The following is a 26,177-nucleotide window of genomic DNA, read 5'->3' as shown; positions in this document are numbered from 1 at the left end:
ACACAACCACACGCACCACACACACCACACACACAACCACACGCACCACACACACCACACACACAACCACACGCACCACACACACAACCACACACACAACCACACGCACTACACACACAACCACACGCACCACACACGCACCACACACACAACCACACGCACCACACACACAACCACATGCACCACACACACAACCACACGCACCACACACACAACCACACGCACCACACACACAACCACACGCACCACACACACAACCACACGCACCACACACACAACCACACACACCACACACACAACCACACGCACCACACACACAACCATACGCACCACACACACAACCACACGCGCCACACACACAACCACACACACCACACACACAACCACACGCACCACACACACACCACACACACAACCACACGCACCACACACACACCACACACACAACCACACGCACCACACACACAACCACACGCACCACACACACACCACACACACAACCACACGCACCACACACACAACCACACGCACCACACACACACCACACACACAACCACACGCACCACACACACACCACACACACAACCACACGCACCACACACACAACCACACGCACCACACACACACCACACACACAACCACACGCACCACACACACAACCACACGCACCACACACACACCACACACACAACCACACGCACCACACACACAACCACACGCACCACACACACACCACACACACAACCACACGCACCACACACACAACCACACGCACCACACACACACCACACACACAACCACACGCACCACACACACAACCACACGCACCACACACACAACCATACGCACCACACACACAACCACACACACCACACACACAACCACACGCACCACACACACAACCACACGCACCACACACACACCACACACACAACCACACACACCACACACACAACCACACACACCACACACACAACCACACGCACCACACACACACCACACACACAACCACACGCACCACACACACACCACACACACACCACACGCACTACACACACAACCACACGCACTACACACGCACCACACACACAACCACACAACCACACGCACCACACACACAACCACACGCACCACACACACAACCACACGCACCACACACACACCACACACACAACCACACAACCACACGCACCACATACACACCACACGCACAACCACACACACCACACACACAACCACACGCACCACACACACACCACACACACAACCACACAACCACACGCACCACACACACAACCACACGCACCACACACACACCACACACACAACCACACAACCACACGCACCACACACACAACCACACGCACCACACACACAACCACACGCACCACATACACACCACACGCACCACACACACACCACACACACAACCACACGCACTACACACACAACCACACGCACCACACACACAACCACACGCACCACACACACAACCACACGCACTACACACACAACCACACGCACCACACACACACCACACACACAACCACACGCACCACACACACAACCACACGCACCACATACACACCACACACACAACCACACGCACCACACACACAGCCACACGCACCACACACACAACCACACACACCACACACACAACCACACGCACCACACACACACCACACACACAATCACACACACCACACACACAACCACACGCACCACACACACAACCACACACACCACACACACACCACACACACAATCACACACACCACACACACAATCACACGCACCACACACACAACCACACACACCACACACACACCACACACACAACCACACACACCACACACACAACCACACGCACCACACACACACCACACACACAATCACACACACCACACACACAGCCACACGCACCACACACACAACCACACACACCACACACACACCACACACACAGCCACACGCACCACACACACAACCACACACACCACACACACAACCACACGCACCACACATACAACCACACGCACCACACACACAACCACACACACCACACACACAACCACACGCACGATACACACAATCACACGCACCACACATACAACCACACGCACCACACACACAACCACACGTACCACACACACAACCACACGCCCCACACACACACCACACACACAACCACACGCACAACCACACACACCACACATACAACCACACGCACCACACACACAACCACACACACAACCACACGCACCACACACACAACCACACGCACCACACACACACCACACACACAACCACACACACCACACATACAACCACACGCACCACACACACAACCACACACATAACCACACGCACCACACACACAACCACACGCACCACACGCACAACCACACGCACCACACATACAACCACACGCACCACACACACACAACCACACACACAACCACACGCACCACACACACAACCACACACACCACACACACAACCACACACACCACACACACAACCACATGCACTACACACACAACCACACACACCACACACACAACCACACACACCACACACACAACCACACACACAACCACACACACCACACACACAACCACACACACCACACGCACAACCACACGCACCACACATACAACCACACGCACCACACACACACAACCACACACACAACCACACGCACCACACACACAACCACACGCACAACACACACAACCACATGCACCACACACACAACCACATGCACCACGCACACAACCACACGCACAACACACACAACCACATGCACTACACACACAACCACACGCACCACGCACACAACCACATGCACCACACACACAACCACACGCACAACACACACAACCACACGCACAACACACACAACCACATGCACAACACACACAACCACACGCACAACACACACAACCACATGCACTACACACACAACCACATGCACCACACACACAACCACATGCACCACGCACACAACCACACGCACAACACACACAACCACATGCACTACACACACAACCACATGCACCACACACACAACCACATGCACCACGCACACAACCACACGCACAACACACACAACCACATGCACTACACACACAACCACATGCACCACACACACAACCACATGCACCACACACACAACCACATGCACCACGCACACAACCACACGCACCACGCACACAACCACACGCACCACACACACAACCACACGCACCACACACACAACCACACGCACCACACACACACCACACACACAACACACACAACCACATGCACCACACACACAACCACACGCACAACACACACAACCACATGCACCACACACACAACCACATGCACCACGCACACAACCACACGCACCACACACACAACCACACGCACCACACACACAACCACACGCACCACACACACAACCACACGCACCACACACACAACCACACGCACCACACACACAACCACACACACCACACACACAACCACATGCACCACACACACAACCACATGCACCACGCACACAACCACACGCACCACACACACAACCACATGCACCACACACACAACCACACGCACAACACACACAACCACATGCACCACACACACAACCACATGCACCACGCACACAACCACACGCACCACACACACAACCACATGCACCACACACACAACCACATGCACCACGCACACAACCACACGCACCACACACACACCACACACACAACCACACACACCACACATACAACCACACGCACCACACACACAACCACACACATAACCACACGCACCACACACACAACCACACGCACCACACGCACAACCACACGCACCACACATACAACCACACGCACCACACACACACAACCACACACACAACCACACGCACCACACACACAACCACACACACCACACACACAACCACACACACCACACACACAACCACATGCACTACACACACAACCACACGCACAACACACACAACCACATGCACCACACACACAACCACATGCACCACGCACACAACCACACGCACAACACACACAACCACATGCACCACACACACAACCACATGCACTACACACACAACCACACGCACAACACACACAACCACACGCACAACACACACAACCACACGCACACACACACAACGACACGCACCACACACACAACCACACGCACCACGCACACAACCACACGCACCACACAGACAACTACAAAGACAAACATCTCTCGTATAGCCTTAACAGACTGTTGGGGCACATGCTGTTAGCGATTAGCACCTATGAAGGCCGGCACGGCACACGAGGGGGGTGGGTGGCCAGCTCCACGCCCGGCCGCCTTTGTCTCCCCAGTGGCGATGTTTACTACGCACCGCACCAGGTGCTTATTTGAGGCTGAGTTGACCTAGGCGAGGCCCATGGCCGGTTCAGATAATCGTCACTGGGTGTTGGCCGTGATCGGGAGTTGAACCCTGGCAGGTTGATTGCGCAGCGTGCTAACCACTACGCGACCGCTCCCCAAACACACTCGCGCACACGCCCCCCACCGCACCACACGGAGGCCCAGGACCGGTTCGGATGCCCACGCGCCACCGCTGAGATCGGCCGTGGACGCGAACGAACCAGGAATCGAACGAAGACCGTCGAACTCGCGGCAGAGTGCGCTAACCGCTGCGCCACCGCTCCGCCACGGCTCCCTACAGACGCACTCCTCACTGTGTCTCGTGGACGCCGTGGAGAGAGCCGCGCCTCGCGCTTGTCGAGCTGAAGGGAACTCTCTCTTCGCTCTCCCGCTCCGTCTCTCCGTCCCCCACCCCCCCTCCTCTCTCTCTCTCTCTCTCGCCCCCGTGCGGAGAGGCCACACCTAGTGGTCGCTCCTGCTCCACCAGGTGAGCGGACAGAGGCCTGGGCTCAGGTGAGAGCCTGTGCCTGGCCTGAAAGGGAGAGTCATCGTTCTTTTCGTTTCCCTTTCTCGCTAAGACCTGCGGTTACTGCTGCCTTTCCACCATGGCGCAATATCCAAGGCTCGAGTGTCTTTCGCGAAGGAACGGTTTAATCTGCTATCCACCGCCCGAGATCACAGCCGACATCGTCGCTGCTGCTGTGGCCACGTGTGTGGGCCATGCGGGCATCCTCACCGCCCAAAGGCAAGACCGAGGTGTGGTGGTGTACGTGACCCAGGAGAGTATGGTGGCGCGCCTGGTAGAGACGGGGCTCGACGTCGGGGAAGGGCTGTTTGTGCAGTGCACCCCGCTCTCGTCGCCCGCCATCAGGGTGATGCTCTCAGGTGCGCCGCCATTTCTCAAGGGCACCGAACTGCGCCGAGATCTACAGCGCTTCGGCACAGTGATCTCGAATATAATTATGCTGCCTTTGAGGTCGAAAGACCCAAAGCTAGCACACGTTTTGTCGCTGCAGCGTCAAACGTTTATGATCTTAAAGGAAGGCAACACGGAATTGGATGTGAACTTCAAGTACACCATTGATGGTCACGTCTATACCGTGTATGCCTCCACGGCCGCGCCGAAGTGCTACGGGTGTGGTGGTGTCGGACACACCCGAAACCACTGCACGGCAAACAAACAGGAAAGGGGAAAAGCAGCTCCGCCTGCGCAGACAGCAGCAGCAGAAGTGCGGGAGCAGCAGAAGCAGCAGCAGGCGTCGCCGCCGCTGCAGCAGCAGCAGCAGGCGCCGCCACCGCGGCAGCAGCAGCTGCAGCAGCAGCAGCAGACCTCCACCGACTCTGCTGATGGTCACGCGCAGCCAAGGACTGACGGCGGGGAAAAGGGTTTCACCGTCGTTGAGTCGAGAAAGCGGAAGGCGAGAGGAGGCAATGCGGGGGGGCGCGGTGGCACCTTTCCAAAACGCGTGGCCGCCGCCGCCGCCGAGAAAGACAACAGCGACAGTGACGAACGGGACAACCGCCCGAACGCAACAGCAGGGCGCGGCGGTGAGGCCGAGCCACAGGGTGAGGTGATCGTCATTGACGAGGCCCACCGGCCGGTTGATGCCGAGGCAGAGGGGCGACCACCAGACCTGGACTCAGCTGCCCCGGAAGGGGGGGGGGGTGCTGGAAGCCACCAATGAGCCTGCCGATGACACGGCGCTCGGGGGTGACGACCAGCTCACCTCCTCACCCGACCAGGTGAGGGAGGCAGAGGCCGCAGAGGGGAGCCGGCCCGAGTTGGAAGACACCTCCGATCGGCACGGTGCGTTGGAAGAGGTAACCACCGAGCCTCACACAAGCGTGCCGGGAGACTCAGACGACGGAGGGTCGGAGTTAGAGATAGAAGACAACTTGAGTGAGGGGAGCTACTCACATGTTAAGAAGAAACGAGAGTACACACCCGGCAAGATTGTCGAATTCCTCCGAACTAGTTACAAGAAGCGGGGGGTCGACATCGGAGATTCTTTCCCCGATGCGCAGGCCTTCTTGAAGGTCGCGCAGACAATCATCAGCGACATGGAAAAGCACAAATGCAGCCCGCAGGAAGGCAATCGGCTGAGGGGTTTCATGCAGAAAGCAAGAAAGGGGAGCATGTCCCAACCGGAGTGCCCCCCCGCTGATGCCGTTGCTGAAGCCGACGCCTAAAGCCATGGCTTCCTCAGGTGTAAGGATCGCGAGTTTAAACTGCAACGGAGCTCGAAGCGATCAGAGGTGGCACCGCATCTGCAGCTTCATTAGCGAGCAGAAAGCGGATGTGACGTTTCTGCAAGAAACGCACCTTGACGCAACTCTGCAGGCCCAGCGCCAGCACCTCTTGGGCAGTCAGACCTTTTTCAGTCACGGAGAAGACAACCGCGCTGGTGTTGCAATTGTGTTTAGTCCAAAGTTTCTCCCGGAAGGCATGGCCTTCAGAGAGATCCAAAAAGGCCATCTGATATCTGTAGACTTCGTGTTAAACAACACGAGGCTACGGTGTTTCAACGTTTATGCGCCGAGTAAGACCAGTGAGAGGAAACGCTTTTTCTCCGGCACACTGCGGAATGCCTTGGAGGCAGGCAGTGCGGACGGGGTGCTCACGGTCGTGGGGGGAGATATGAACTGCACCCTCGACCCGGCTCTCGACCGCAATAGTGCTGAGCCCCACCCGGAATCCGCACGGCCATTAGCCGACATGGTGCAGCAACTGGGTTTGCTCGACACGTGGCGACTGCAACACCCAGGCCAGAGGCAATACACTTGGTGCCGCGCGGGCCTGCAGGGGAGGATGAGCCTCGCCAGGCTGGACCGGCTGTACATCAGTGCGGACAGCGCTAACCGGCTCGGGGGCAGCAACATCACCCCATCCGGTTTCTCTGACCACCACCTGGTCTCAGCACTGCTGCGAGTCCCCAGGGAGAGGCGTCGCTGCCCCTACTGGAAACTCGACGTGCAGCTGCTTGAGGACGAAAATTTCACGGAGGCATTCAGGGCCTGTTGGTCACACTGGGCAGCAACTAGGAGCAGTTTCAGCTCTGGTCAGCGATGGTGGGAACACACTAAAGCGCAAATTAGGGCCCTCTGTCTACAGCTTTCGAGCCAGCACGCCGCCGCCAAGGAGGAGACGGTGAAACACCTGGCGAGCGAGCTGCTGCTGCTCGAGGCTGAGATGGGCTCGGCCCAGGACGCGCACAACAACGAGGGCGAGGTGCTGCTGGAGAAGCGGCGACTTTTTAGGGCCGTCACGGACCAACAGGCACATAGTTCGTTTGTGCACAAAAAGGTGCAACACCTGGCACAGACGGACTCTCCCTCAAAGTATTTCTTTAGGCTAGGCAATAGACCCTCGAGCAATGAGAACAACATTTCAGGGTTGCTTACCCCAGAGGGGAAGACAGCAACTGCCGAGGGGGAAATTGCTAGGATCGCGAAGGACTTCTATTCACACCTGTTCAAGGCTGAGCACGTACAGGACGAGGCGGTTGAAGAACTACTAGCTGCGGGCCCTACTCTGGGGGACGCGGAGAGAGACAAACTGGAAAGCCCCGTCACCCTGGAGGAGCTGCACACTGCCATGAAAGGTCTGGCAGCTGGCAAATCCCCAGGGATCGATGGGCTGCCAGTTGAGTTCTACGAGACCTTCTGGGATGTACTCGGCCCTTGCCTGCTGGGGCTGCTGGAGGAGAGCCTGCGGGACGGGGAACTCCCGCAGAGCTGCAGGAGGGTGGTGGTCACCCTGTTGCCTAAGAAGGGGGACCTGCGTCGCATAGAAAACTGGCGGCCCGTCTCCCTCCTGTGCGCCGACTATAAAATATTCGCCAAGGCGCTGGCAAACCGCCTCAAAGAGGTGGTGGGTCAGCTCGTGCAACCCGAGCAGGCGTATTGCATCCCCGGCCGCTGCATCTATGACAACATCGGCACGGTCAGGGATGTGATCTCCCTCGCGGATATGCACGACATGGATGCAGGTCTCCTATTCATGGACCAGGAGAAGGCGTTCGACAGGGTAAGCCACGAGTACCTGAGAAGACTGCTCCTCTCCTTAGGGTTCGGCCAGAACTTCACGGCACACGTGCACCTCCTATATACGGGCATATCCAGCCTCATAAAAATCAATCAAAGGCTGGGCTGCCCTGTTCCCGTGACAAGAGGAGTCAGGCAGGGGTGCCCTCTCTCGGGGCTCCTCTACACCCTGTCCCTTGAGCCGCTCTTGCGACGCCTGAGAAACACCTTGTCCGGGTTCGTGGTCCCGGGGCCGGAGAATGCAGTCATAAAGCTCTCCGCATATGCGGACGACGTATGCGCCGTGATCAACGACGCGCAGGACGTCGCTGCACTCTGCCGGGCGGTGGAGGTCTATGAAAAGGCCTCCTGCGCCAAAGTCAACTGGCGGAAGTGTGAGGCGTTATGGATGGGGTCACAAGGTGCAGTGAGTTCCGTGCTCCTCCCAGGCGGAGTCACCTGGCAGGATGAGGGCGTGAAGTATCTCGGAGTGTACCTAGGGAAGCCCCAAGTCGTTCACAAAAACTGGACCGAGATGAGCGACGTATTTGATGCTAAACTGAGAGCGTGGGCACATCTTGCCCCACAAATGTCCTTCAGGGGGAGAGTGCTCATAGGGAATAACCTGGCAGCCTCGGTGCTGTGGCACAGAGCCAAGGCCCTCCAACCCCCGGGCTGGTTACTCACGAGGGCGAACAGGTCGCTTGCCCACTTTGTCTGGAACGGCAAGCACTGGATGAGGCCAGGGGTCCTCTGCCTGCCGGTGGGTGAGGGCGGCCAGGGCCTGGTAGACGTCACCGCTCGAGTGATGAGCTTCAGGCTCCAGGCCGTGAGAAACTTGCTATATGAACAAGAAGAGCTGCCCCGGACGTCGCTGGCCCTCGCCCTGCTGAGAAATGCGGGCGGGCGGCTGGGATATGGGAGGGAGCTCTTCCTTATGGACCTGTCCCTAGTCGATTGCACCGGACTGCCGGGCTATTACCAGAGCCTGTTGGAGGCGTGGCGGAGCCTGGAATGGAGCAGGGCGAGCCCGCACCACGGCCTTAACGGCTTCATGACCGAACCCCTGTTCCACAATAGCCTCCTCGATGGAATCAGGGAGGAGGGAACGCTGGCCCTCCGTTTCGCCTCGGCAGGAGTGCGAACGGTTAGGGATCTTGTGAAGAGCCAGGACGGCCGCTCCAAATGGAAGAACGCAGCTGAGGTGAGCGGCGCCGCTGGGCTCCGCTCCATGATGGCCGGAGAAAAGTTGTTGCGAGAGGCGATCGCGGCGATGCGGAAGCTGCGTTTGCAGCTAGAAACGCCAGGAGACAGCGGTGCCGCACGGCCGCCGCCCTCCTCCTTCCCCCCCCCCTCCCCTCCCCCCGCTTTCCAGGAGTTGCGCGTCTCCTGCATCCAGCCCCCCGGGCGCTGTGAGGCAGGGAGGTTGCTCAAGCTCGCGAACTGCAGAGACGTGGCCCTCAAGGGTGCCTCCAAGCGGGTGCTGTACGACTGCTGCGTCAAAACACTGCGGTGTCGAGAGCTGGAAAACCTACTGGACACGAAGTGGAGGGAGTTCTTCTCTCCCTTGATCGACACCACCCCCCAGTGGAAACAGCTCTACAAGGCCCCCGTGGCAAAGCGCAGCGGGGACCTCCAGTGGAGGCTGGCGCATTGGACGCTGCCCTCGGCGGCGTGGATCAGCAAGGTCACCCCGGGGGCATCAGACCTGTGCGTGTTCTGTGGCGCGAGGGAGGACCTCGCCCACCAGTACATGGGGTGCTCGCGGCTGGACCCGCTGTTCAGACTCCTGGGAGCCGTGTTTAAGAAGTTGGGGGTGCCCTTCTACAAGAGCGTCTTTATATGCGGGGTACCGTACCGGGCGGACAAGCGCCACATCCTGGCAAACTTTGTCTGCGCGCAAGCCAAGATGGCAGTATACAAAACGCGAAAAAAGAAACTGCGAGGTGACACGGACGATAGTTGTTCAGCGGAGGCAACGCTGAAAGGTCTGCTGAAAGCGAGGCTCCGGCTGGAGCACGCGTACTTTTCCCAGGTTGGAGATGCGCACGCCGTGTTCCAGGAGCGGTGGGGGGCCGGTCAGGCCCTCTGCACCAACACGAATGGTGAACTGACCTTCACTTTTTAATGATCGAGTCGAAACGGGCGTTAGACGCGGCGACGCGGGCAGGACGTATGCGGCGGTACAGCACGCGTGGTGGAGCGGAGCGCGTGACAGTCCGGCCGTGCGGCGCACGCACCTGGCAGTGCGGCACATGTGCTGAGGTGTGGCGCACGCGGCGGTCTGAATAATGTGGTGTGTGCGTGGCGGTGTGGCGCGCTTGGCGGCGCGGGACACGCGCCGCGGTGTGTCACGCGGAGTGAGGCGGCGTGACGCACGTGGCATGGTGTAGCGCGCGCGGTGGTGCGGAACTCACTCAGCGGTGTGACGCACTTGGCGGCGCGGCACATGTGCTGAGGTGTGGCGCACGCGGCGGACCAAAAATGTGCGCACGTGCGCGGCGGTGGGTCGCACCAGGCGGTGCGGCGCACGTGCCGCGGTGTGGCGCAGGGCGTTGTGGCACGCGTACCTGTGGCGTGACGTGCGCGTCGCAGTATGGTGCATGCGGTGGTGTGACACGTGTCGCGGAAATCTCGCGGGGTGGTGGTGCGTGCGCAGCGGTGTGGCACATGTGACGTGGATGAATGTGCACGTGGCGGTGTGGCTCGCGCGGTGGCGTGGCGCACGGGCCGCGTTGTCTAGCGGTGGTGATGTTACCGATGACTGTGACCTCGAACCATCAGGGGAGGAAGTGTGGAATAAGCGGGGGGGCCCTGCCAAGCAAAGAGGTGCCAAAGCTAGAAATGACACAGCGCGTCGGATGCTGTTGCGCGGCCGGTGCGTGGGGATTGTAGTGCCGGCGTTGCGTGTCGCGGGGCGGCGGTGGGATGGTGAGCTGTGCTTTTTGGTGTGGCCATTAAGGCTTGAATATTGCAAAATTCCAGGGCATTTTGCCGCTGGTGAATAAACTTATAAAAGTCTCTCTCTCTTTGCCTGTCGCCTCACGTCGCCATTCACCTGCGCCGGGGCAGGCAACTTCCACCGCTGTCGGGAATCTCGCCCAGTGATGTTACAATCCCTAAAGCCTCCATCCCCGCCACCCTCCCCGCCACCCTCCCCGCCTCCATCCCTGCCTCCTTGCCTCTATCCCTCCGACCTTCCATCCATCCATCTTGCCCTGACCTCCCTCCCTCCGATCTCCTCGCTGTTCCGGAGAGAGCGTCCCCGGTGGCTCCGCCTGACTCCCCCCTCCGGCCCCTCCTGCTTCGCCGCAGCGCGCGACGCTCGTCAGCGCCGATTTTTCCGTCCGCGCCTCGAGGCGAATTGCCCGAGCGCTGACTCGCGAGTCCGACGTCTCACGATGGTGACGACGGGGCCTGGGCCGTCGCCTGTGTCCGCGAACACAACTCCCCGGGACTCGTGCCAAGAGAAGTTGCCGCTGTTGAAGCCACTATGCGTGCTGGTGCGCTGGCTTGCCGCTGCTGCTGCGGTGTGCGCTGGGTGGTGATGAGAGGAGGAACGTGAAGGATGACGCTACTGGACGCAGTTGGAGGCAGTCGCCCTCCCAATAGCAACAACAACAACAGCAGCAACAACAACAGCAACAACAGCAGCAGCAACGGAGGACAAGAGGCGCGACGCTGACAACCAACGAGCGGAGCGGCAGGCGCCAATGTCGGGGTCGAACCCCCACCCTCCTGCACACCAGGCGAGGCCGTGCAGGTCTCGCCACCGTGGTTCCCCTAAATAAAATAAACGAGAGTAGTTCTAAACTTGATTTGAGAGAGTCGTTTTTAGAGTAGTTTTCTACCTACGTGACTTTACCGAAAGAACCAAAGAGTATGGATTCCTGCAGTCACGAAAGCTTCAAATCAATATTGGAGTAGAGAAGTTCAAATTGCACTGGCACATCAAGCGTTAACAGACTGTTGGGGCAAGTGCTGTTTTGTTTGCGAGTCGCAGCAACACATGAAGGCCGGCCACGGCAAACGAGGGGGTGGGTGGCCAGGAAGATTGGCACAGTATGGGGCACAGCTGATGCATCTGCCAGTCATCTCAGTCGGTCAACCCACGGCACCACCTTTGTCTGTGTCGTGACCTCCTGCAGCGAGCCTTCGACCCTTCACGTGGCCTCAAAGTGCACCTGGCCCGGCACAGGCCCCGCGGTGACGCCACCGTCACTTCGTGTCGAATAGCGGGCGTTGTTGGTATTTGGTATGCGGCGTTCCCCACGGTGGCATGCGGTGTTACGGTGCGCCGCTAGCGGTGTGCTGCGCACTTGAGCCCGTGAACTCCGCCGTCCCTGCGACTTTCAGAGGAGGCCCTCGAGGGACCGAGACGGCGTCTCCGTTATGGGCACGGAGCTCCCGGTGCCGCCGGCGGCAGGGAGAGGCGATCCTCTCGCACGACTCATCCACAGCCAAAGCCGCTCGAACCACGGCCGAAGCCTCGGGTACCTCGAGAGGGAAGGAGCGGCCGTCGATCTGGTGCTCGGATCCGTCCGCCGACGAGCAGCTGCCCCAGTGAAATGCCAGCCGCGTCGCGCGCCAACGTGTCCCTCCGCTCCACAGAAAGTAGTCCCCGTCAATCCACACCTCCACTGCGAGCGGCGGGGGAGGGGGGAGACACGCGCGAGTGAGGCGCGCTCTGGAATCCCCCTGCCACCGGGTTGGAGCGCGTCAGCTGTTCCAGAATCGATCATCGATCACATCGGCAGTTTGAATTCCCATCAAAGGCATCGTCGTTTCTCCTCCAGATTCGAGCGCACGAGTGGGGATGGGAGCACGTCAGACGTTCCAGATCCCATGCCTTGAGCGCCGCGGTGGCGAGGTGTTAACAACCTCGCCTGGTATGCAGGAGGCCGTGGGTTCGATCCCTAACCTGACGCCTGCTGTATGTTTGCAGTTTCCGTGTCTCTCTCCCCATGGTCGCGTGGATTTTTATTTCCGGGTGCTCCGGTTTTTTCCTCCACATTTTAGAAAAGCGCTTTAAGAGAATTTGGCTGTTATAAATGTCCACACGACGCTGAGCCATTTCGCTGAGCTACCATTCGTGATCGCCAGGTCGCTTCTGAAAAAGCGATGCATAGCTCAGTGGGCCCTTAACCTGATAAAACACAAAACAGTTCAGTTGAAATAGTTTAGATGTTCCAAACTCCATCGCGTCGACTGTTTCCCGACGATCCTGGCACACCCAGCCGACACCTTGCTACCAAGTATCACGACACCACGTCCCAGATCTGCCCCCCGAATTCCTTCGGCGATACTCCAGATGATAGCGCGACAGCGAATGTCTGTGCGGCGATGTCCTCCTGCCTTGACGTTCTGGCCTTGAGCGACAATGAGCCGTGCCATTTGGACGCTGTTGCTTGTAGTGTGTACGTACGCACTATTCATGAGGCGTTATCCTGGGAGGTTTTTTTTTGCGTCGAGGAATTTCTGCTGTTGGTGCAGTGTGAATCATTAATTGTATTTGTTTCTTAATTCGTTTGCACACCCCCTTGCAGTACTCCTGGAGATACCACCACTGCCGACAGGCCTGGGCTGTGGTCTATGGATCTCTGTGTCACTCTGTGCATCTCTGTGTCACTCTGCGTCACTCTGTGCATCTCTGTGTCACTCTGTGCATCTCTGTGTCACTCTGCATCTCTGTGCCACTCTGTGGATCTCTGTGTCACTCTGTGGATCTCTGTGTCACTCTGTGGATCTCTGTGTCACTCTGTGCCACTCTGCGTCACTCTGTGCATCTCTGTGTCACTCTGCGTCACTCTGTGGATCTCTGTGTCACTCTGTGCTTCTCTGTGTCACTTTGCGGATCTCTGCGTCACTCTGTGCATCTCTGTGTCACTCTGTGCATCTCTTTGTCACTCTGTGGATCTCTGTGTCACTCTGTGCATCTCTGTGTCACTCTGTCCATCTCTGTGTCACTCTGTGGATCTCTGCATCACTCTGTGCATCTCTGTGTCACTTTGTGCATCTCTGTGTCACTCTGTGCATCTGTGTTACTCTGTTTATCTCTGTGTCACTCTGTGTATCTCTGTGTCACTCTGTGCATCTCTGTGTCACTCTATGGATATCTGTGTCACTCTATGGATCTCTGTGTCACTCTATGGATCTCTGTGTCACTCTGTGCATTTCTGTGTCACTCTGTGCATCTCTGTGTCATTCTGTGGATCTCTGTCACTCTGTGCATCTCTGTGTCACTCTGTGGATCTCTGTGTCACTCTGTGCATTTCTGTGTCACTCTGTGCATCTCTGTGTCACTCTGTGGATCTCTGTGTCACTCTGTGCATCTCTGCGTCACTCTGTGCATCTCTGTGTCACTCTGTGGATCTCTGCATCACTCTGTGGATCTCTGTGTCACTCTGTGCATCTCTGCGTCACTCTGTGCATCTCTGTGTCACTCTGTGGATCTCTGTGTCACTCTGTGCATCTCTGTGTCACTCTGTGGATCTCTGCATCACTCTGTGGATCTCTGTGTCACTCTGTGCACCTCTGCGTCACTCTGTGGATCTCTGCATCACTCTATGGATCTCTGTGTCACTCTGTGCATCTCTGCGTCACTCTGTGCATCTCTGTGTCACTCTGTGGATCTCTGCGTCACTCTGTGCATCTCTGTGTCACTCTGTGCATCTCTGTGTCACTCTGTGGATCTCTGTGTCACTCTATGGATCTCTGTGTCACTCTGTGCATTTCTGTGTCACTCTATGGATCTCTGTGTCACTCTATGGATCTCTGTGTCACTCTGTGCATTTCTGTGTCACTCCGTGCATCTCTGTGTCACTCTGTGGATCTCTGTGTCACTCTGTGCATCTCTGTGTCACTCTGTGGATCTCTGCGCCACTCTGTGCATCTCTGTGTCACTCTGTGCATCTCTGTGTCACTCTGTGGATCTCTGTGTCACTCTGTGCATCTCTGTGTCACTCTATGGATCTCTGTGTCACTCTGTGCATCTCTGTGTCACTATGTGCATCTCTGTGTCACTCTGTGTATCTCTGTGTCACTCTGTGGATCTTTGTGTCACTCTGTGCATCTCTGTGTCACTCTATGGATCTCTGTGTCACTCTGTGCATCTCTGTGTCACTCTATGGATCTCTGTGTCACTCTGTGCATCTCTGTGTCACTCTGTGGATCTCTGTGTCACTCTGTGCATCTCTGTGTCACTCTATGGATTTCTGTGTCACTCTGTGCATCTCTGTGTCACTATGTGCATCTCTGTGTCACTCTGTGTCACTCTGTGCATCTCTGTGTCACTCTGTGTCACTCTGTGCATCTCTGTGTCACTTTGTGCATCTCTGTGTCACTCTGTGCATCTCTGTGTCACTCTATGGATCTCTGTGTCACTCTGTGCATCTCTGTGTCACTCTATGGATCTCTGTGTCACTCTGTGGATCTCTGAGTAACATTATGGAGCTCCATGAGTATCTTATGGGTCTATGCAACTCTGCGGGTCTCTGTGGAAGTCGACGAGTCTCTGTAGTAACTCAATGAGTCTCTATGGATACTCCATGTAACCCTATGTAAATCTAGGAGTCTCTGTGTAACTCTATGAGTCTACGTAGTAACTCAACGAGTATCTGCGTAACTCAATGAGTCTCCATGGATACTCCATGTGACCCTGTGGATCTCCGTGGGTCTCTGTGTAACAGCAGCATCCCTGTAAACTGACGTCACTGGCCCCGCCGGTCACGGGCTGTGGTCGTCCCCGGCATCCACCACGCCGCTCGGTTCACCGGGGCTGAGATAGCGAAGCCTGACGCTGAGAATTCCCCTCGCATTTCACTCACTTTAAGCACGCGCCAATTAACGAGGCCGTCACTGTAATGACCTGCTGACGGGGCGGGGGGGGGGCAGAGGGAGTGGGGGAGTGGGGGCGGGGGGACCTATCGATTTGGACCCCCCCACCCCCCATTAATTGAGCCACTCTAAGCACAATGACCTTAACGGCTCCAATAAATATGTAATAATTAAATAACCAATCGGGGACAAACTCGTGATCGTTAAAGTGGCTGCCGAGGGCTTAAAGCACGTGAAGGGGGAGGTGGGGGAGGAGGCGGAGGTCGGCGGTGGGTTTAGTTGGACCAACGACGTCGAGCAACGTCAGGGGACGCAAATCCGTCGAGACATCGTCCCTCGTGAGCCACTCGGCAGAGGGGCTGGCTGGCTGTCTGGCTGTCTGTCTGTCTGGCTGTCTGTCTGTCTGTCTGGCTGTCTGTCTGTCTGGCTGTCTGGCTGTCTGTCTGGCTGTCTGGCTGTCTGGCTGTCTGTCTGGCTGTCTGTCTGTCTGTCTGGCTGTCTGGCTGGGCGGGCGGGCCGGTCTCTCGCCTGATCCCCAACACTTTGCGTGAATGGCGAGTAGAGGCACCCACCCGCCATCGTTGCACTTTTATTTTAAAATAATCTCATATTGAAAACGAATTCCTTCATTCGAATCGCTTCTTGTTGCGTTTAGTTTGTTTGTACCGCCCCCCGCCCCCTCTCGGCACACCTCCGGATTAGCGCGGTTGGCGACGTACGGTGCGACAGAAGTTCAACATACACACATGCGTGCATCGTGTTCGTCATCAAGACACGGGGACACTCCTTGCAGGGGACAAATGAAGTCACCACACACCCACCGCTCCCATTCCACGTGCCCTGCGCACGTGGCACGTGACCACCACGTTGCTCGTTCTCTGCTCTCTAGCCTTATCCAGACCACCAACTCAAGAGATGGAGACTTTAATATCGTGGCCCTCCCAACAAGGCTGAGAGCATAGTACATGCAGTGTGGTGGTCACGTGACATGGGAGGTGTGCCTTCCTGCTATTTGTGAGCACCACCTCTGCGCACGTTTCTATGTGTGTCTGTATGTCTCTATATGAGAGTATGTGTCTCTACGTGAGTCTACGTGTCTCTACGTTAGTGTACGAGTCTCTATGAGAGTGAGTACATGTGTCTCTATGTGAGTCTACGCATCTTTACGCGAGGCTATGTGTCTCTATGTGAGTTCACGAGTCTCTATGCGAGTCTACGCGAGTCGACAACGCGAGTCTGCGCGTCTCTACGGGAACTCTGTGCGTGTCTCCGTTGGCGACGCTGCCCGCACCGGTCTTGCCCGTGTTCTTGATGAGCGTGCGAGGGCCCGTGGCGCGCTCCCATCCCTCCAGGCGCAGCGGTCCCAAGCGTCGGTCCGGCACCGCTTCCTCCGGGACCAGGTCGATGGGCGACTGCTGCGAGCCGTTGCACTCCGGGTAGCGAGACGGCCACGCCAGGACGCCTCCCTCGCCTGGGTCACGCACGCAAAGGCAAAGGTCAGAATCTGTGTTTGTACTGGAGGGGGAATCCGATGAGCTGTCAAGCTCTTTTGTCACAGATGTCCAGTGCGGGGTTAGACCATTACGACAAACAATACAAAGACACGATAGAAGTGCAACGTATAGGAAAGTTAAACACATCACTTTAACAATATATACAAATGAAACTAAACTTTAAAAAAAAATCTTGCCAGGTAATGCCAACTAAGCCATTAGCTTATTTATTAGAAGCGCATTGGCCACAAATGACAGCTCAACGAAGGGGCTTATCACCATGCAGAAATGTATAGCAGAAAATTAATTTTTAAAAATGCAGACGCATGTTTCTAAACGTGGAGGGAAACACCGCAGGACCCGGAGAAAAAAATCCACGCGACCACAGGAGAGAGACACCACAAACTCCAAATATATAGCAGCGGGCGTCAGGGTTGGGATTGAACCCCTGACCCCCTGCATACCAGGCGAGGAGATAACATCACACCACCGTGGTGCCACTTAAATAACAAAAGTAAACCATAGAAGTTCACATTGTATTGGTACATCAAGATCCCCCGTATAGCCTTAACCGACTGTTGGGGCAGGTGCTGTTTTCTTGCGAGTAGCAGCACACATGAAGAAGGCCGGACACAGCACACGAGGGGGTGGGTGGCCAGAGGCAAGCCCTGTCGCCGTTGTTTCCAGAGTGGCGATGTTTGCACATTTGAGGCTGAGTCAACCCAGGGGAGGCCCAGTACCGGTTGAGATACTCGACCTTGAGGGAAACCCAGATGATGGTGATGTTTACATACCGCACCAGCTACTCATTTAAGGCTGAGTCGATCTAGGGTAGGCCCAGGACCGGTTCAAATAATCGTCACCTGTATTGGCCGTGAGCGAGAATCGAACCCGGGTAGCCAGGTTCGTAGGTCAGCGCGCTAACCGCTCCACCACCGCTCCCCTCAGGGCTATCTGAGCGCCAGGGTAGAGCAGTCGTCTCACTCCTTTTTACAAAAGGTTTGGGCGAGTTGCTGAAATGATCCACGTGAGACACAGGACATGTTTGTACTAGTACAGGGTCTCGTCTACTTACCAACATTCGAGTTACGAACCTTCAGAGATACGAACAAATTTGTCCGTATGTCCAGTTATCTGTTCAGACCGAGAGTCATAAGTTCAACCGCCGCACAATAGATGGCTGTGGTGGCATCTACATCTGCATAACGTGTTGTTGGTGGTGGTGTTGTTCTTGGTGGTGGTGTTGGTGGTGTTGTTGTTTGTGGTATTGGTGGTTGTGTTGGTGGTGGTGTTGTTGGTGGTGGTGGTATTGGTGGTGGAATTGGTGGTGTTGGTGTTTTTTGTTGTTGATGTTGTTGGTGGTGTTGTTGGTGTTGAGAGGTTATCGCTCCAAAGTAGCGGCGGAGTGGGACGCGGAGCTTTGCCTGGACACGGCCACCTCGAGCCCCCCGGAGGGGAACGGCGGCGATTCGAGATTCCAGCGAGCTCCGCTAACGGGGCCGCCCCATCCTCCTGCTCCCCCTCCCCCTCCTCCTGCTCCCCCTCCTCCTGCTCCCCCTCCCCCTCCTCCTGCTCCCCCTCCCCCTCCTCCTGCTCCCCCTCCCCCTCCTCCTGCTCCCCCTCCCCCTCCTCCTGCTCCCCCTCCTCCTGCTCCCCCTCCCCCTCCTCCTGCTCCCCCTCCCCCTCCTCCTGCTCCCCCTCCCCCTCCTCCTGCTCCCCCTCCTCCTGCTCCCCCTCCCCCTCCTCCTGCTCCCCCTCCCCCTCCTCCTGCTCCCCCTCCCCCTCCTCCTGCTGCCCCTCCCCCTCCTCCTGCTCCCCCTCCCCCTCCTCCTGCTCCCCCTCCTCCTGCTCCCCCTCCCCCTCCTCCTGCTCCCCCTCCCCCTCCTCCTGCTCCCCCTCCCCCTCCTCCTGCTCCCCCTCCTCCTGCTCCCCCTCCCCCTCCTCCTGCTTCCCCTCCCCCTCCTCCTGCTCCCCCTCCTCCTGCTCCCCCTCCCCCTCCTCCTGCTCCCCCTCCTCCTGCTCCCCCTCCCCCTCCTCCTGCTCCCCCTCCCCCTCCTCCCGCTTCCCCTCCTCCTGCTCCCCCTCCCCCTCCTCCTGCTCCCCCTCCCCCTCCTCCTGCTCCCCCTCCCCCTCCTCCTGCTCCCCCTCCCCCTCCTCCTGCTCCCCCTCCCCCTCCTCCTGCTCCCCCTCCTCCTGCTCCCCCTCCCCCTCCTCCTGCTCCCCCTCCCCCTCCTCCTGCTCCCCCTCCCCCTCCTCCTGCTCCCCCTCCCCCTCCTCCTGCTCCCCCTCCCCCTCCTCCTGCTCCCCCTCCCCCTCCTCCTGCTCCCCCTCCCCCTCCTCCTGCTCTCCCTCCCCCTCCTCCTGCTCCCCCTCCCCCTCCTCCTGCTCCCCCTCCCCCTCCTCCTGCTCCCCCTCCCCCTCCTCCAGCTCCCCCTCCCCCTCCTCCTGCTTCCCCTCCCCCTCCTCCTGCTCCCCCTCCCCCTCCTCCTGCTCCCCCTCCCCCTCCTCCTGCTCCCCCTCCCCCTCCTCCTGCTTCCCCTCCCCCTCCTCCTGCTCCCCCTCCCCCTCCTCCTGCTCCCCCTCCCCCTCCTCCCCCTCCCCCTCCTCCTGCTCCCCCTCCTCCTGCTCCCCCTCCCCCACCTCCTGCTCCCCCTCCCCCTCCTCCTGCTCCCCCTCCTCCTGCTCCCCCTCCTCCTGCTCCCCCTCCCCCTCCTCCTGCTCCCCCTCCTCCTGCTCCCCCTCCCCCTCCTCCACTTTCTTTTCCTCTCCCCCGTCTCCCCATCCCTCCATTTGTTCCTCCTCTGCCTCCTCATCCCCCTCTTCTCCCTGCTCCCCTCCCCCTCCCTCCCTTCCTCCCTCCCTCCCCCTCCTCCACAAAACGCTCACCGCTCAATGACTGATTGAACACAGTCATCGGTTCCCGCGCAGTCCACGTGTGTACAGGTGGACACGCGTGGACCACATTGGAACCGCGCGCGGCAGCCACGGCCGCCTCCTGCCTCGGCGTTGGGCGATGGGGAGCGGCCCGCGGGTCGCCTGGGGCCTCCGGCCTCACGCCAGGGGCCACGCAGTGGCCCCACGGCCCCACTCGCGTCCATGGCGTCCGTCTATGGGTCTCTGTGCAAGTCTATGGGTGTCTATGTGAGTCTGCGGGTTAATTTGTTTCATCCGTGGGTCTCTGTGAGTGTATGGGGTCTCCATGAGTCTGTGGGTGTGTATCCGAGTCTGCGAGTCTCGATGTGAGCCTATGGGGTGTTTATGCGAGTCTCTTCACCTGCAATGGGTCTCTTTGAATCTATGGGTCTCATCGTGAGTCTGTGCGTGTGATTCCATGGCGCTCCACGAATGTATTCGCCGCATCTCAAACGCGACTGCCCGCCACGGCCATTCGCCGGCAGCAGCATTGCAGGTGCCCGCCGCGGCGCTACTCCTGGAGCCGCCCTCTGGCTCTTCCCGTCACCCGCACGCGGACACGGAGGCCCAGCCGCTGTCTGCCGATCGACTTACGGCCGCGCGGCAATTCAGGTGCCTGTGCACGTGCGTGCGGTGAGCGGCAGTGTAGCGGTGATCACACTGCGCTACGAACCCACCCATCCCCAGCTCGATTTCCAGCTCACGGGCCAGCAACACCAGTGACGGTTATCCTAGCCGGTCGTGGACCCTCTCCTAGGTCGACTCGGCCTCAAGTGAGTCACCCGGCGCGATGTGTAAATATCGTCACTGGGGAGGGAGACAAAGGCAGCCGGGCGTGGTGCTGGCCACCCACCCCCTTGTGTTGCCGTGTTCCCGAACAGCACTAGCCCCAACAATCCATTTAGGCTATACGGGGGATTTGTTTGTGTGCGAGTGCGCTCTCTGATGCAACGGGCGCACGCGCCCACGTGGGCACGCGCACGCGCGCGCGCCCCTCTCGCACTTTTGCGTGCGCGCGGCAGATAAGATGCTTGCTCTGGTTATTAGCCTTCAGAGCCATTTTAAACCAAACTATTTTAAAGGTCCCTGATTTGCTTTAAAGACATCAAACAACAAATAAATGTCAGTAGCAGGGCCGGGCGGGCGGGAAGGGCTGGGGGTGTGGTGTGTGGGGGGGAGAGGAGAGGGTGTGGTGGTTGGTCGGCGGCAGTGGAGGAGGCGTGGAGAAGAGTGAGTGAGGCTGAGAGAGAGAGAGAGACGACGGGAACACACGCGGCAGGAACCATGGAAATGAAGCCGGCTCCGAGGCGACACCACGTGGTTCGCGAGCAGCTTCCAAACCGCGGCGTCTGAGCGGCGCGCTGACTCCCGTGCTGATGCCCGAGAGGAGGGGAGGTCACGGCGGCGTGAGGCCTCACCAATCACTCTCGTCTTAAGCCCCCACCCCCCCCCCTCGTTACAGGCTTGAACAGGTTGTTTCTGGTAAGATACACACACGGACAAAGGGGCACCTGCCCCCCCCCTCCTCTCCACTCGTGTGAAGGCCCGCTAACAGCACTTGCCTGTTGGGGCAAGTGCTGTTAGTGAGCACCTATGAAGGCCCGCACGGCACACAAGGGGGTGGGTGGCCAACACCACGCCCGGCCGCCTTTGTCTCCCCAGTGGCGATGTTTACACACCGCACCAGATACTAACTTAAGGCTGAGTCGACCAAGGGGAGGCCCAGGACCGGTTTAAATAATCGTCACTGGTATTGGCCGTGAGCGGGAATCGAATCCGGGTCGCCAGGTTTGTAGTACAGCACGCTGACCAATACACCACCGCTCCCCACACACTTCGACACACACAAATATCAAAACCCTGGTCATAAGCACACTGCCTAGGTATGGGAAACTCTCCACTCTCTCCACAACTGCTCCATCGCCAATGGGGAGCTGAGGGGGTGGATTGTTTGGAAGCACAACATACCCAGGCAGGTACTTGGTTTTGGTGTGGCTGATGGCAAGGCACCACCTCTTAGTGGCACACTTCAGGTTCAGCAGCAGCGCCTCCATCATCTCCTCTGAGTGAGCAGCAATCACCAGATCATCGGCATACATAACGTGGTTGACCAATAGGGAGCCATCCCTCGACTGCACCCGGACATCGATCAGCCTCCCGTTGTACCTGTACCAGATGGAAATTCCTTCGGTACAGGCATAGCAAGCTTCTCGAATTACGTGATTAAAGATTATGATGTTAAATAATGTGGGAACTGGAGGACATGCCTGTCGCACCCCTACTTGAACAGGGAATGGCTCTGACTGCTGGCCACGTAGCTTTACCCGGGCCCACTCACCATCATGGAGGCCCTTAAAGATCGTGAGCAGAGAGTCAGGGACTCCGAAAGCACGAAGTACTGCCCACAACCCTGGCCTACTGATGGTATCATAGGCCTTGACCAGGTCAATAAAGCAGAGATGTAGGTCTTGTTGGAATTCCATACACCTCTGCTGTAGCAGGCGGACAGAGCCCAACGTGCTCTGAAACCACATTGGGCTCTGAAAGCCTCTCCTCAGCGTGCCTAGCAAGCCGATGTTAAATCATTATTGCCAAGACCTTTCCATGCACACTGAGAAGAGACGCCCCTATAGATGTGACAATCTGTGCCGTCGCCCCTCTTAAAGAGGTGGATCACCAGGGAATCCTTCCAATCCTGCGGAACCCGTCCATACATACCGACAAACACACACACATCGACACACACCCTCACCGACACTTCGACAGGCACGCGCCTCCTCAAACGCGAGCACACACGATTACCTCTCGATTAAGACAAGGCTAATAAATCAGAGAACGAAAATGACAGAAAATGAATTAAGAGACTTGGAACAAATTAAACGATCCTAATGGCGTGAGCGCCACAGCAGACACGACGATCACAATTACCCAGGCGCGTGGCCCAGCGCCTGGGTAATTGTGATCGGAAACTGAGAGCGGTGCTCGCTCGTCACCGCCGTGCAGTTTCATGCACGTGGCCAAAACAGCACACAAACAGATCCGAACTTTAACGACTCATCAATCAGAATATAAATCTGTTCCACCCACACCACTCCCCCCACTCACAGCCTCCTCCACCCACACCACTCCCCCCCCCACTCACAGTCCCCTCCACCCACACCACTCCCCCCCCCACTCACAGTCCCCTCCACCCACACCACTCCCCCCCCCCCACTCACAGTCCCCTCCACCCACACCACTCCCCCCCCCACTCACAGTCCCCTCCACCCACACCACTCCCCCCCACTCACAGTCTCCTCCACCCACACCACTCCCCCCCCCCACTCACAGTCCCCTCCACCCATTCCACTCCCCCCCCACTCACAGTCCCCTCCACCCACACCACTCCCCCCCCCACTCACAGTCTCCTCCACCGACATCACCCCCCCCCCACTCACAGTCCCCTCCACCCATTCCACTCCCCCCCCACTCACAGTCCCCTCCACCCACACCACTCCCCCCCCCACTCACAGTCTCCTCCACCCACACCACTCCCCCCCCCCACTCACAGTCCCCTCCACCCACACCACTCCCCCCCCCACTCACAGTCCCCTCCACCCACACCACTCCCCCCCCCACTCACAGTCCCCTCCACCCACACCACTCCCCCCCCCCACTCACAGTCCCCTCCACCCACACCACTCCCCCCCCCCACTCACAGTCCCCTCCACCCACACCACTCCCCCCCCCACTCACAGTCCCCTCCACCCACACCACTCCCCCCCCCCCACTCACAGTCCCCTCCACCCACACCACTCCCCCCCCCCCCACTCACAGTCCCCTCCACCCACACCACTCCCCCCCCCCACTCACAGTCCCCTCCACCCACACCACTCCCCCCCCCCACTCACAGTCTCCTCCACCCACACCACTCCCCCCCCCCCACTCACAGTCCCCTCCACCCACACCACTCCCCCCCCCACTCACAGTCTCCTCCACCCACACCACTCCCCCCCCCCACTCACAGTCCCCTCCACCCACACCACTCCCCCCCCACTCACAGTCCCCTCCACCCACACCACTCCCCCCCCCCCCCCCACTCACAGTCCCCTCCACCCACACCACTCCCCCCCCACTCACAGTCCCCTCCACCCACACCACTCCCCCCCCCACTCACAATCTCCTCCACCCACACCACTCCCCCCCCCCACTCACAGTCCCCTCCACCCACACCACTCCCCCCCCCCCCCACTCACAGTCCCCTCCACCCACACCACTCCCCCCCCCCCCACTCACAGTCCCCTCCACCCACACCACTCCCCCCCCACTCACAGTCCCCTCCACCCACACCACTCCCCCCCCCCACTCACAGTCTCCTCCACCCACACCACTCCCCCCCCCCACTCACAGTCCCCTCCACCCACACCACTCCCCCCCCACTCACAGTCCCCTCCACCCACACCACTCCCCCCCCCCCCCCACTCACAGTCCCCTCCACCCACACCACTCCCCCCCCACTCACAGTCCCCTCCACCCACACCACTCCCCCCCCCACTCACAATCTCCTCCACCCACACCACCCCCCCCCCACTCACAGTCTCCTCCACCCACACCACTCCCCCCCCCACTCACAGTCCCCTCCACCCACACCACTCCCCCCCCCACTCACAGTCCCCTCCACCCACACCACTCCCCCCCCCACTCACAATCTCCTCCACCCACACCACTCCCCCCCCCCACTCACAGTCCCCTCCACCCACACCACTCCCCCCCCACTCACAGTCCCCTCCACCCACACCACTCCCCCCCCCACTCACAATCTCCTCCACCCACACCACCCCCCCCCCCACTCACAGTCTCCTCCACCCACACCACTCCCCCCCCCCCACTCACAGTCCCCTCCACCCACACCACTCCCCCCCCCCACTCACAGTCCCCTCCACCCACACCACTCCCCCCCCCACTCACAGTCCCCTCCGCCCACACCACTCCCCCCCCCCACTCACAGTCCCCTCCACCCACACCACTCCCCCCCCCCACTCACAATCTCCTCCACCCACACCACTCCCCCCCCCCAACTCACAGTCCCCTCCACCCACACCACTCCCCCCCCCCCACTCACAGTCCCCTCCACCCACACCACTCCCCCCCCCACTCAGTCCCCTCCACCCACACCACTCCCCCCCCCCCCACTCACAGTCCCCTCCACCCACACCACTCCCCCCCCCCCCCACTCACAGTCTCCTCCACCCACACCACTCCCCCCCCCCCCACTCACAGTCCCCTCCACCCACACCACCCCCCCCCCCCACTCACAGTCTCCTCCACCCACACCACTCCCCCCCCCCCACTCACAGTCCCCTCCACCCACACCACTCCCCCCCCACTCACAGTCCCCTCCACCCACACCACTCCCCCCCCCCCCACTCACAGTCCCCTCCACCCACACCACTCCCCCCCCACTCACAGTCCCCTCCACCCACACCACTCCCCCCCCCA

At 59.0% G+C, this 26,177-nt stretch overlaps 1 protein-coding gene across 3 annotated transcripts in view; it reads right to left on the bottom strand.

Annotated features, from left to right (window-relative positions):
- The window catches only part of LOC144944398 (receptor-type tyrosine-protein phosphatase gamma-like), a 509,515-nt gene that overhangs the window by 219,493 nt on the left and 263,845 nt on the right, over positions 1-26,177 (bottom strand). For all 3 annotated transcript variants that reach the window (XR_013639578.1, XM_078872535.1, XM_078872536.1), the window contains exons 3-4: positions 17,585-17,764; positions 12,955-13,097 (exon numbers count right to left, since the gene is read on the bottom strand). Coding sequence is in view for 2 of the 3 variants with exons in the window: in XM_078872535.1 (XP_078728661.1) it covers positions 12,955-13,097; positions 17,585-17,764 (323 nt within the window). In the remaining variant the exon portion in view is untranslated. The remainder of the gene's footprint in view (positions 1-12,954; positions 13,098-17,584; positions 17,765-26,177) is intronic.

The sequence above is a fragment of the Lampetra fluviatilis genome, chromosome 34 (assembly GCF_964198595.1).
Source record: "Lampetra fluviatilis chromosome 34, kcLamFluv1.1, whole genome shotgun sequence".
Taxonomy (NCBI): Eukaryota; Metazoa; Chordata; class Hyperoartia; order Petromyzontiformes; family Petromyzontidae; genus Lampetra; species Lampetra fluviatilis.
This window is presented reverse-complemented; position numbering and strand designations above follow the sequence as displayed.